This window comes from Alnus glutinosa, chromosome 5 (genome assembly GCF_958979055.1).
Source record: "Alnus glutinosa chromosome 5, dhAlnGlut1.1, whole genome shotgun sequence".
Lineage (NCBI taxonomy): Eukaryota > Viridiplantae > Streptophyta > Magnoliopsida > Fagales > Betulaceae > Alnus > Alnus glutinosa.
This window is the reverse complement of record NC_084890.1, coordinates 22518121-22531734: the sequence shown is the minus strand read 5'-3', so window position 1 is coordinate 22531734 and position 13614 is coordinate 22518121. Positions and strand designations below refer to the sequence as shown.

At 33.7% G+C, this 13614-nt stretch overlaps 1 protein-coding gene and 1 long non-coding RNA gene across 2 annotated transcripts in view; one reads left to right on the top strand and one right to left on the bottom strand.

The window, feature by feature from the left end:
- Positions 1-5527, bottom strand: part of LOC133869098 (obg-like ATPase 1) — a 28148-nt gene extending 22621 nt beyond the window's left edge. The window contains exons 1-6 of the mRNA XM_062306068.1: positions 5274-5527; positions 4632-4799; positions 3310-3433; positions 2812-2903; positions 1267-1365; positions 13-126 (exon numbers count right to left, since the gene is read on the bottom strand). Of these exons, the coding sequence (XP_062162052.1) occupies positions 13-126; positions 1267-1365; positions 2812-2903; positions 3310-3433; positions 4632-4799; positions 5274-5360 (684 nt within the window). The 5' untranslated portion in view covers positions 5361-5527. The remainder of the gene's footprint in view (positions 1-12; positions 127-1266; positions 1366-2811; positions 2904-3309; positions 3434-4631; positions 4800-5273) is intronic.
- A 2835-nt stretch (positions 5528-8362) lies between these two features.
- LOC133868004 (uncharacterized) lies at positions 8363-13395 on the top strand. Its single transcript, XR_009900267.1, has 4 exons — positions 8363-8463; positions 11151-11217; positions 11671-11730; positions 13014-13395. It is a non-coding gene; the product is annotated as an uncharacterized LOC133868004 (long non-coding RNA).
- The last annotated feature ends 219 nt before the right edge of the window (positions 13396-13614 follow it).

The window sequence follows — 13614 nt, the reverse complement described above, 5'->3', positions numbered from 1 at the left end:
AAGACAACTCACCAAGTAAACAACAGGCTTTGCACTAAGCAATTGAAAAGTATTTAGTATCTCAATATCAGCAGCTTTCCAGTCCCCAAGACGGACATCTTTTCCATCCTCAAGCCATGCTTTGAGCTGTAGAAAAGCCACCATATTTGTGAAAATCTCCATATAGAAAAAATATGCTTATATAATGTCAACCATGTGTAAATGAACTAGGAGAATACATGCATGCTTGATTTACACATAAATTGAAGCATCTAGAAAACCTTAAAGAGTATTATGCGTAAAAGACTAAACAAAGAACCACTCGAAGATCGAATTTCATGCTTTAACAAAAAGCTTGACCAACTATTTCTTATAGACTGTGGGAAGCCCAAAAAAAAAATATTACATTATAGCACCCTCTCAAGCACTAGCGAGTCATTTAATGTTCTTATTCCATGGTATATAGTAATAAGGAACTTGAGAGAAGTCTCCCTTGATCAGAACCCACTTTTCTTGCCTTATGTAAATATATTATATTCATGTCTACATATTATAATTATATGCTTTTATTAAAAGTGATGCAATTACATCTTTATATAAATACTAACAAAGAGACAAATATTAATGCCTTCATACACAAAGATTAAAAGCGAATCTACTATAATCTTAAAACTAATAGCTAAAATATATATATATAAATTCCTTAACTGAATAATCTCCAAAGAAGCCATAAACAGCTACTACATTTTTACTTCACAAGATATATTTTTATTATTTTTTTATAAGCAATCGAATTATCATAAAAAGCGTAAGACATCCCTAAATACACAGGAAGTATACAAGAGAAAACACCTAGATAGCTATAAGGGGAAAAAAGAAAAAGGAGATCATAATCACGAAGCTCCAAAGGGGAAACAAAGACAACAATCCAAAGATAAAAAGTACAAAAGAAAAAAGACTAGAGCTCCTCCACCATCCTCTCGCAACCCTCAAAATTCCTGTCATTTCTTTCCCTCCAAAGGCACCACAAGAGGCAATGGTGCACCATCTTCCACACATCAACACTCGAAGTGCTATCAGCAGTCCACCAACAAGTAAGCAAGTCAACTACTCTGCTTGGCATGACCCAAGACAGCCAAACCGACCAAAAAAAACATTTCATATGGAACAATGAACCTCACAATGGAGAATAAGATGGTCCACACAAAATATATGACTTGATAAAACATGAAAGGAAAGGTTACACATTCAAATAAAGATTATTGTTTGAAGATATCAAGCCCAAACCTTTTCACAAACTTCATGCTCTATTTTTAACTGCTTGTCATTGCTCCTCTTCATGCTCTTTTCAAGATCTTCTATCCTCCTTTCCATAAATTCAATATCCTACAGTTAGGTAACAGAAAAGAAGCAACTTTTAGAACATTTCTTTCAATGCATACATTGGTATTCCCAATATGGACCTATGGGCAGACAATTTGAAAAGAAATAAAGGGACAATACTACGGGGATACCGAAAAGAGAATTAGTAGACCAAAAAAAATCATCATTGGGAGCAACATTCATCAACATAAGAAAATTTCCTATGAAGTATAAACGGGGGTACAATATCTAAATAAAAGCACCAACCAAATAATAATACCTAGCTGAAGTGGTATAGGGGTGAGACAGAGTTTGCATAAGCATAGGCTTGAAATTATTAAGTATAATATGCACTAAATATTAATAACTCTTACTCATACGACCATATATACAATTTCGCCTTTTTGAGTACCTTACACACCATAAAAGAGTGCAAATCATTCTTAAAATCATAAATTATTCCAAATGATAAAAAAATACATCATAAGAATCATTTGTTTGATGGATAACTTTGCAAACAAAAACAAAAACCATCAGTTAGGGATTTTTTAACCTCAAAAAGCCTCCAAATCCGAGCAACTAGCAAATTTATAATTCCCTCATAAGGCCTAGCCTACGAATTACCTAACATCAGAGAAATTATAACTATTCGGTAAAATAGAGCATAACTAACTGGGCAGTTGGAAGATATCACAAACCACATTATTTGTGTTCTAGGTCCCAGACCACCAGTTGATCCAGCAAAGTTAGGAGCTAACATGGCCAACCCTTGTGGCAATATTTGCATATATCTACATTTGGGCTTGAAATTAGTCAACCCCATCCCAAGCTTGGGCATGTGTATGATGCCAACTAATAAAAGTAAACACACATATATACAACTTTCATTGAACTTTGTCTAAACTACCAGACAACAAGACAGAATTGTCAAATTTTCAAATGTTCTTTTGTACTGCCATGCAAACAAGCACCTATATCATTAAATAACAAATTGTCAAATAAAAAATAATAAAATAATAAAAAAGGAAAAGAAAATCATTTCGCGGATTTTGAATTTGTTCCTCTCCCTCCTCTCTCTCGTCATTCTCTCATACACCATTATTTACGCATCTTAGAAAAAACCCTCACCCACATCCTTGTCGTGGCATCTCTCTCTCTCTTACTCAACACACAGCCTATACATGTTCAGGTCACTAGCTTCTCAAATTTCCATGTAACATAAATCATAAATTCCAGTCAATGGAGGAATTAGCCATATTCTGCTCAATACCAAAAATAAAGCTGACTGAATATGATATAAAGTATCACTATAATAAGTTATACGATCCTAATCAACCCTCCAGAATGCAAAACATTTGGAATCATTTAGAAAATGTTGCTTTTTAGGGTTTAGGGAAGTAGACATACTTAGAGAAAGTATTGTAAAAAGGGAGCTCAAGATACTAAATTCAAGACTAATAGAAAATATACCTTTAGCCGCAATTCTGCGCTAATAACCTCTAAATCCCTCACAGGATCCACAGAATCATCAACGTGGATAATATCTGGATCTTCAAAGGCACCTAGGGCAGAAAAAGGTAGAAGTGAAAATCACTGTAATGATACGCTTGATAAATGAAAATCAAAAGAGCAAAACTAAAATGAGAAATATATTCCAGATGAGTACCAACGTGATTGTAACAGCATCCAATTAGTATTCATTATTATACCCATTGAAGCACATAGAAGGTAACAACAGGACATAAATACAACCGAACCATTTCCTAGGCATACAACACATGAAAATAAATATGGTTCAGCAAATTAGTATTCATTATTGTACTTCTTTCTTTCTTTCTTCTTTCTTCTGCTTTTTTTTTTTTTTTTTTTTGAGAGGTGATACTCATTTTCTTGATCATGAACAGCATATATATTTGCCCATATAGAGCAACATTCAAACACATATTACTGCAAATATAAGCTTCTTACGTAAAACATGGAAAATTCCATCAACTGCGCGTATGTGAGATAAGAAACTGTTGCCCAACCCTTGTCCTTCATGAGCACCTCTCACCAATCCAGCTATATCATGGATTTCTAAGAAAGCTGAAACCTGAATATGAAAATTACTTAAATAAGTTAAGTTAAGAATCATGAACAACAAACAAACAAAGCAGTCCAGAAAGAGTATTTATCCTTAAATACAAACTGCATTTTTTCGAACAAAACTGACATGGAAGTGTATATGTAGTCCAGGATTGGGTTTCGTAATTAAACTATGGATGAACCTTCTGTTAGGAGTACTCTCTTATATATAACCTACCACCACCTGACTTCCATCTCCTTTAGGCCTCTCAGAACTTATATTTTAAAGGGGACTAAATTGATTCAGAACGATGCAGGTGCTTTTTATTTGTCAACTTCTTCAGATTACTCATAATGCCAAAGCTCATTTCAAAGTTAAAGGCATGGGCCTTGAAATTTTATAGATCCTTCTCTAATAGTTTCATTTCCTTTCCACTAATTAATTAAGATATTCCGGACATCAAGACATTCTTACAATCATTATATCATGGGTCAGAGAAAGCAAAGAGAACTGCTTCCTTATGGTGGACCCTTCTGGCCACCACCTTTATGATATGGTATCAGCAAAAGAGAAATAGGAGTTATGCACCAGATATTCTTGCCTTCAGCAAATCATAAGTTACAATGTATGAGGCCACTGGCATTCACAAGAAGAAGAAACAAAGAAAGAGAAGAAAACTAAAACTTCTATCAATACCACATACCAAAAAGAAAAAAATATGGCAAAGCCGGGAACTCTTCTGCCTTTCAGCCACTAGCTATTAGAATTTACTGGCCCTTCATATTAGGCCAGAGAGGTGGCTACTAACCAGAGAACTAATCAGGTAAGGAAATTTTCATAAAGAACATATAGCATGAACTAAACCACCTTGTTTTTGGTAAATCTGAACTGGCAGAATTTATAACCTTTACTACGGTATAAAAAAGGCACTGAATATAGGGGCTAAGCTCAATAATAGTGAAGGGAGATATATCAATCATGGGGCATTATAGTACAACTCTCTCGTGGAATTGTAGATAAATGGGTTTTGGTAAAAAAATCCCACAATATTCCTAATGTAAAGCATTTCTAGATCCTCCTACAACAATAAAGAGCTGGGAAACCACAGCAGTATCTGCAGCTTTCATCACGATATAAAAATCAATAACCAACTTACCTCACACAGTTAAATATGTATAGAGACATAAAGTCCGAGTAAGAGGCTTCAAGAATTGGAGACACAAACCTCACTTTTCGGCTTGAACAATTGGCAGAGCCAGTCAAAGCGCTCGTCAGGGATATTAACCCGCGCCTCATTTGGCTCGATAGTACAGAAAGGGAAGTTTTCCGCAGGTATCGAGAGCTTTGTGAGCGTGTTGAAAAGTGTTGATTTTCCAACATTAGGCAATCCAACCTAAAAAGAAGGAAGAAAAAAAAATATATCAATCAAGGACCCTAAATATGCTCCCAAATATAGAAGACACCTAAAAGAAAAGAATAACGAATGATACACTGCGAATTGCTCAGAATGCCACAATCATATTGCAATGCTGCACGTTCAATCAAATTATAGAATTCAACAAAAACATGAACTTGCACGAACATTTCAGCACAATATGACCAAATACGAAACCAGAAGTATAAGAAACACACGCATAAGAATACAATAAAAAAACCAACAAGAGAACAAAGAATTATCAGGACTCGAAGACTAGCAGAATGGGAATGCAAATGAAGTCCAGACCTAAAAATGGGTTCAGATGAGTCTAAAATCCTGAGATTCATTTCCTTTCATCCATTTTACTTTGTGTTTCTGGGAAACCAAACAGAGCCTCAGAAAACAATGAATTCGGAAATGGAAGGAAAACGAAAAGAAGAGGAAGCTTACAATCCCAATCTTGAGATGAGACGAGAATCTGCCAAGGATGGGTCGCTCTGCTGGTGCTTCCTTCGATTTCGCAGCTTTCGGAGGCATTGTTTCTGAGAGAGAGAGAGAGAGAGAGAGAGAGAGAGACACCGAGATTTCTAGGGTTTTGTAGTAAGTGAAAGTGCGTGCGGTGTTGAGCTCTGGTTTCTGCAGTGGGCATGAACCCAGTAAAGGCAGCTCTTGTACTCCAAACTCCAAAGGGTTCCAAGCCTAGTCACGACCTCGCGTTGGGCCAACGCATGCCTCAGACGCGTTAGCCCTCCCAAACATATTTCCTTCTTTTTTTTCGGTTTGTTTTTGTGTTTTTGTGTTTTTTTTTTTTTTAGGAAAAAAAAAAATCATGCAAATTATGCTTTAAGTTCATGCAACTGAATCTTTTTTTCATTTTCTTTTTTTAAAAAAAAAAAAAGAAAAAGAAATGATATAAATACATTTTTTTTACGTATCTCAATTTCAAATTCATCTTTAGATTTATAGGACTCACATTGTGTCCCACAAATTCAATTGTAGAATTCAAACTTGGTTGTATGAAAATATGTAGGGAATATATGTATATCATTTCTCTTAAAAAACATGTCTTTTAAGCACGTGAAAAGTAAATACTTTTTTAGAACCTGTTTGAAATTACGTTCACGATCATAAAAAACACTTTTTTTAACATAAAAAGGTGTGTCAAACTTATTAATAATATTAAAAAAATATATAAGAAGCACATGCTATTAAAAAAATATTAATTATATACTCCACCTTTTTATCCCTTTTCATCATCTAAGAGTTGATGTGGAATGGTCTCCCAAAGCATTTGTTTGGTTCATGAAAATGAGTTTTTTTTGTTGGGAAACCATGACACATCAAATTTCGGACGATGAAAGAAAGGGTGAATAAGCGGTGCGATTATTTACTGCTAATAACTGCTAACCACATAATCGTTAATAACCTCAATCACATAGCCGCCTAGACCGATTAACAATTGACGATTTTAGGAGTAGATAAAAGTGGTTAATAACCGTTAATCGGTTTATAATATATATTAAATAATTATACATATACGAATATGGATTTAGGGTATTTTTGAGATACATATTTGAGTCTACGCATGAAACAAATTACACCTCAAATGTTTTTTTTTTTTTCTTTCAGTTTTAACTCCTTAAGTTTATGGAAAATGTGTAATAGATCCTTTTGTTACCTTTTCTCCCGACTTAGTAATGTCCGTCCATCCAGCTCGATATGCACCGTTTTGTGAAGTGACAAATCATAATACATGGTGTAACAATCCACCCTAGCAACATAATAATGTTCGCTTTTGGCTTTTCTGAAACAGACTTTCCAAAAGGTCACTCATTCTGATACTACTATCGCATAAGCACGCTTATTTGCGGAGTTCTGATGGGTTCATAACCATCATGACTTTAAAATGCGTTATGTCAAAAATTGTGAAAATATACATATAAGCACATCCACATTCTCATACCCAAGCAATGTGGGACGTAACAAATGTCAACACTCATCATTTAATCTAATCCTACGTGTCACTCATAACACGTAAGATCAAACCACATTGTTTCGTGATGGTAGCAAGGCTATTTGAATGACGGGAAAGAGAATATTGTTCTGTTCAATTTCAGACAAAGATGAACAACATAAAGAAAAAATTGTTGGGTGAAGGAGACAATGAAAATGAAGTCTGGAACGGGAAGCCAAAAAAGGTTTGTGCAATTTTCATTTATTTTTTCTGGTGCATGTGTTCCCATCTTACTATCTTCAATTAGGGTTTAAATGAATTATGAACAATCACCGTCCATGTCGTCAGGGGCAAAGCCAAGGGGGTCGAGAAGGGGCAAGTGCCCCCCCTCACCTCCCAAAAATTTTCTTTACTCCCTATAATTATTTTTTGAATATCTTTGTTGCCCACCCTCAACCACTCATTAAAGGGTAAATTATTTTTCAGAAGTACTGAAATTTATGACTTAAGCCATTGAAGCCAATGATTTATGACTCTGCCATAGTTTAAACCTTTCAGTTTCCGTTTTTAGGTTTGATTTAGGTTTAGGTTAGAGGAGAAGAAAGAAGACGATAACAAATGACACATAATACCCTTTATTAAATGCAACATTTAATTAAGTTTGTTGCTTGACTTTTTAAATACCACACACACACGCTATCTTAAGCCTACACACTACAGATTTGTTTTTTTAATCTGTGGGGCCCACCTTTTTAACTTAAACGTACATAGGCTACATGTTCTCTTCACAAACCACCATTTTTAATTTGTGGATCCACCAAACCAACTCAGGCAACTTTACTTGCCAAAACCAAACAAAAAACAAAAAAACTTAAAAGACAACTTTAAAAACAAAGTCTAAACTACATAAGGTTTCAAAAGCCATCGAAGCCAAATTGTAAATTGCTATTTAAACTTCTACAAAACTTTAGAGTTGTTTGTATGCCATTTTTTTCTTCTTCTTCTTCAAGTCTTTCAACAATTTAAATCGATTGCTTTTTGATAGCTTTCCTTTTTTAAAAAGCTCCAGGTACATAATTAAACTTTTATATTTATTAATATTTCATAATTAAATTGCTCAATCAAAATAATTGTTTAAGAATATATATAGTTTTTTTTTTTACATTTTTTTATTCTATGAAATATGTAATTGTAATAAAAATTACCTATGATTATGGAGAGTAACAATGATTTCATTAAGCTTCAATCAAATTCTAATCAAGCTCGTCCAAGATAGATTTAACAAATATGCCAGTAGATCATTGATTAAAAAAAATATATATATTCTCATTACCATCATAGTGATATAGACCAAATATGAAGATAATTGAATAAATTAACTCTAGGCATGACAAAATAAATTGGAAGTTATATTTATGCATTTTATTTATCTATTTCGTTAGTTATATTTTTTAATATTTTTAATCAATTTTTGTTTTCTTTATTTTTTTCATTAAAAAAAAATTGACCCCATAAACAAAAATCCTGGTTTCGCCACTGCATGTCGTCATCTGCAATATCGTTTATGAGAGTCGATCTGAATGCGGTGCAATGCAAATGTGGCCTTCCAGCCCTGTTGAGAACTTCCTAGACATCAGCCAATCCTGAGAGGCGGTTCGTTGTGTGTGCTATGTATGACCAAAAAAGGTAAGTGATTTTGTTTGATTAAATGTCCAAATGAGTGTTGGTTTTATTTCACCATTTTCTTTTATGATAGAAAGCTGGACAATGCCGTTTTTTCACTGGCATGATAAATAAAAATGTTCTCGTGGAAAAGAAATCCTGCCTAAGTTGCATAAATAAGTGAAGTCTCTCGAGGCTGAAGTAATCTTAGAGCACGAATGAGGATTCAAACTTCTATATCGGTGTTTTTATGGGTGATTATTATCTCTGTGAGTTTATGATGGTGGATGGGACCTTGATGCACTAGCAAATGGTAGGGGCATATTGTGTTGTTATGATTTTGGGAGATGGTGGGGCTTCAAGATGATTGTTGTCATTATGAAAATTGTGTAAAATTGTAACTTTCGTAGCATCTAACCTAAGTTATGGGATTATTATAACTTTTGAACTTATGTCATTGTAAACTTTTGGCATGTTGTAGTTTACTAGTTTCAGGATCTGGTAAATTTCATTGAAGATGTTGCATTAAGTTCAAAAGAAAGGATGCAAATTGACACACAATGACCGCTTGATTAAGATAGTGGCAATATGACATCATCCTACACATAACTGTAACATGATTTGGTCAACAAAACCTGTAAAAAAAAATAAAAATAAAGATTTTGCATTACATCCAACTAACCTATCATACACACAATTGTTTAAACAACTCAAAACCAAATAGCAGACTAAACATTACATTAAATTCCATTCATTAAGAGTGAATAAACTGTCATATTGCATCCAATCAAATTTACTACACTTGTTCACCAGTCACAAAATAACATTCCTCTACCAAAAAAAAAAATAAGTCACCACATTACAATCATTAATTAGCCAACATACCACAATATAGTACATCTCAACTCGACAAAAAATAATGTCAAAAGTGTCTTCCAAAATGTCAATAGTCAACATTCATCTCCAGTCAAAAGTCATCCTCCAACAACATACAACCTTTCATTGAGTAGGCCTATATATGGTTATGTCCCTTAGCACATGTGTATGCACAAGCTAGGATGACCCAAATTCGAGTTCAGGTTGAGATCCCTACAACACATCAAGAAAAAATGTTGTAAGTTATAAGAACACAACATTTAGTTTGAGGCTTGCCCATTAATGCTAAAGTTGTAAGTTATAAGAACGCAATGTTTAGTTAGGACACAAATTTCTTACAAATTGGGATGTAAGTTCCTATAACGCAATCTTTTAAAAAGTGACATATGTCTTTTAAACACGTGAAAAGCATATGCTATCTTAGAGTATGTTTGGAATTGCGTTAACGATCTTAAAAAGTTTTTTTAGTACATAAAAAGATGTACCAAACTTATTAATGATATTAAAAAAAATGTGTGAAGCACACACTATAAAAAATTCCAAAAGCTGGTGTGGTGTAGTCTCCCAAAGCATTTGGTGTATGAAAATGAGTTTTTTGGTTAGAGAACCATGCCACATCAGCTTTTGGAAGATGAAGGTATGTGTGTATAAGCAATGCTGTTATTAACCGCTAATTACCACACAATCGCTAATCGCACAACCGTTAATAATCGCAACTGCATAGCCGCCTAGGCCGATAGCAGTTAGCGGTTTTAGAAGTAGATAAAAGTGGTTAATAACCGCTAACCAGTTTATATATATATATTTGACTAGGCTGAAACTATCTAGATTCACAGGCTAATTAGCTACAATATAGATAGATAGATAGATAGATAGATATGGATGTATGGATTGTTGATACTGGTGATTTATATTTGACTAGGCTGAAACTATCTGGCTTCCCAAGCTAATTAGCTACAATATATGCTTGATCTGAGATGACAGTTTGTCAATTGCCATGAATGAACTTGCTTTAAACTAATTAGGATTACTTTCTATTTGATTGAATACATCATACAAATGGTTTACAGTAAGAATGACATTTTTTTTTTTTTTTGGATCTAGACCATCTAACAAGGAGATGAGAATCAATATGATTGAAAAGATACTCAAAGCCAATTTTTGTACAATTGACACCAAAAGAGAAAGGCTTGAAATGTCACGTTGTCCATAATTATCTTTGAGTAATGGTATATGGAAGACTTTTGTCATCCTCTTATCTCTAAATGTGACATGGCTTTTAAAATCATCATTGGATCAAAATCCATCATAAATCCAATGATGATTTTGAAAGCCACGTCACATTAATTGAGAGAATAAAAGGAGGATATGAGTCTTGCATATAGCATTACTCATTCTATTTACCTAAAGATATATAAAAAATGGCAAAGCCTATTCAAGAGTGATTTTTATTTGATGTAAAATTACTATTTTGCCCCTATTTTTCCCTTCAGCTGGCTTAGGAAGTTATTGGATATTTTTGCCTTTTACATCAAAATTATCGTTTTGCCCTTTAATTTTGTAAGGAGTCGAGGTTTTTTTGGGGCTTTGTGTCTCTTTTCTCCATTTTATCTACAATATTCTTTCTTCTGTAACATGTGGTTTACAATTTTGCCCTTATTGAGCTTCACAGTGTAGGCTTTTGTGACGGGGTTTTCAGTGTTGTTCTTCTCTTCTCCTTTGACAGAAGCAAGAGAAACCAAAAACCATTTCGCATCTTTTGTGAGGGGCTTTGCTATTCTTCTTATCATAAATAAATGTATTATATATATGTTTTGTTCTACTTTTATTTCCAGGTTCACATAAATTTTTTAGTCTCCAATATCGGCTATATCATCTCCATTGCCTTTGTTACCTATCAAGGTAAATTTACTTAATTTATTTTTCACTTACCTTATTGTGGTGCTATCTAATTAATTTCAAAAATATCCATACAACACATGCCATGATATTTCTTTCTTTATTTTCAGTGTACTTTTAATTATGTTAGGCATCTTTTGATCACTAATACATAAATTTTCTCCTGCTGCATATTATTTGTATGGGGATTATATTGACTTAGAAAATGCATATTCTATCTTTTCAGTTTATTTACACAGTATCAAACCTTCTCCATAAACCAAAAAATTGTAGTTACACACCCATGCAATATGTTAGTTTCTACGTCAACTGACCCAAGTAAGTTTATATATATAAGAATAGTACCTTGCAGAATTAAATGAGATATAGGTAATATTAGAAAAGGGTGATAGAAAAAGTGAAACGCGAAAAAGAGAATCTTATAGTGCATTAAATAATGAAATCCATGTTATACAGGGTCTGAATCTTATGCAACAAGCAACTTAATTCCAATCACATTGCCGATCGAATTAACAGGTATGGTGCCATCATGGAATAAATCAATCCTACGATTACTGAGTATGCCATAGTTATATTATTTAGCTATAGTAAAATCCTAAGAAATAGCTAGCCAGGCTTTTTCTCTTGCTCTTGTTGTGTGTGCTTCTGTAAATTGTAGGTAGCAAATAGCAGAGCTCCACAAATCTTAGGTATGCATTACGAAATATATCCTCTGAGGCAGATAGTTTTGCTCCCCACACCAGCTTCTAAATATTGTCATGCAAAGAGGTTTCACCATGAGACTAAAGGTTTTTGTTGTGTTAATCGATAAATTTTTTCTATTTCTTCTAATGATGTCCTTGACAATCTTTATGAGATGCTTACTTCAACCTCAGAGGAGTCAATGGAATTTCAATAACAAATTTGCATTAACATCATTTGATGTTAAATATGACAAAAACTTATACAGACAAAACAAAGGGATATATACATTCAGAGTTCAGGGTCAAGTTTATCATTATATCAATGACTTATTGCCATTAGATGGTCATCCTTCCTATTTGAAATTGTATTTTTATGATACTGAACATGCGATAGAGAATCAGATATATGATTCAGATAGACTAAATCCATCCATTTTGAGAAAAATAATAGATATATTGAAGATCAATCCATATTGTGCTTTCTTTCGGACTCTTAAGGATGTGCCTGATTTAGAACATCAACAGATTCATATAAAAGATCAAATGCTTCATTGGACCAACAAGTTTATAAGGCTCCATCGTCTTCGCAAGTAGCAAAAATATGGGTAGATGAAAATACTTCTGAACAGCAAATGAGTCAAAACATTATTGTTTATAGTCATTCGGGTTGTAGTCATAGAGTGCAATACTATTTTGGGTGTTACGATCCTTTGGAATATCCTCTGCTATTTCCTTATGGAGATATTGGTTGGCACCGAGAAATACAAAGACTTGAAAAAGGAAAACAATATTCATCTTCCTAGACTGAATAATTAATTAATCCTCGAGCATTAAATTCAGTAACTGAATTACTTAAGAAGGAAACAAAAGGTATGCATTGTCTATATATAGTGGATAATTATATTATATTAATTGGAAATTTATTAATTCCTATATTTTCAGCACTAGAGAAGAGAAGAAGTCGAGCAGCAATTAAAAAATTAAAAAAAAAAACGCCCACTCAAAAAACAAATCTGAAAGGAGGAGGGAGCAGATATACTCCCTCCTCCTCTCCTTCCTTTCTACTCCTCACTCCTATTCTCCCCCTCTAATTCTGGTTTTTTCTTTTTTTTGTAGGTGTTCCCCGACCAAATCAGCAATTTTGGCTTCTCCGCTATGCATCCATCCATCTACCTTCGGGTTGTGCCGTTTATCTCCTCCCTAATTGCTTCTAATGTTTGCTGGTTGTGTTTTTGTTTTGAATAAGAGCTTTCTTCTCTTTAGATCTGCCTTCATAGGCGATTTATGGGATGAAGGTTCGTCAGGTGTGATGGGTTATCTCTCACAGCCGGTTTAAATAAATTTTAGGATATTTGGCTACCATTGTCTTAGATCCAGTCTGCTCAAAGCAGATTTGCTCTTTAACTATTTTTATACATGGGTTAGCGGAAGATGAAAGTCATAGATATCACTTTATTATAAGAATTTTGTTTGTATCTATGACTATATAACTTCATAACATGTGACTATGATTGTACAAAGCTAAAGACTTTGTAATATAAGAGCTTTATGCTCATGATTTTTGATCATCTTTCGTTAAAAAAAAAAAAAAAAAAGTCGAGCAGCAATTTTCTGTCGTGAATATTACTGTTATAAGTTGCAAACAAGACCATCAATTAAATCAACTTGTTGCGTTCAAGATGCCTCTTCCAACAATATGTCGTTGACATGTATAGTA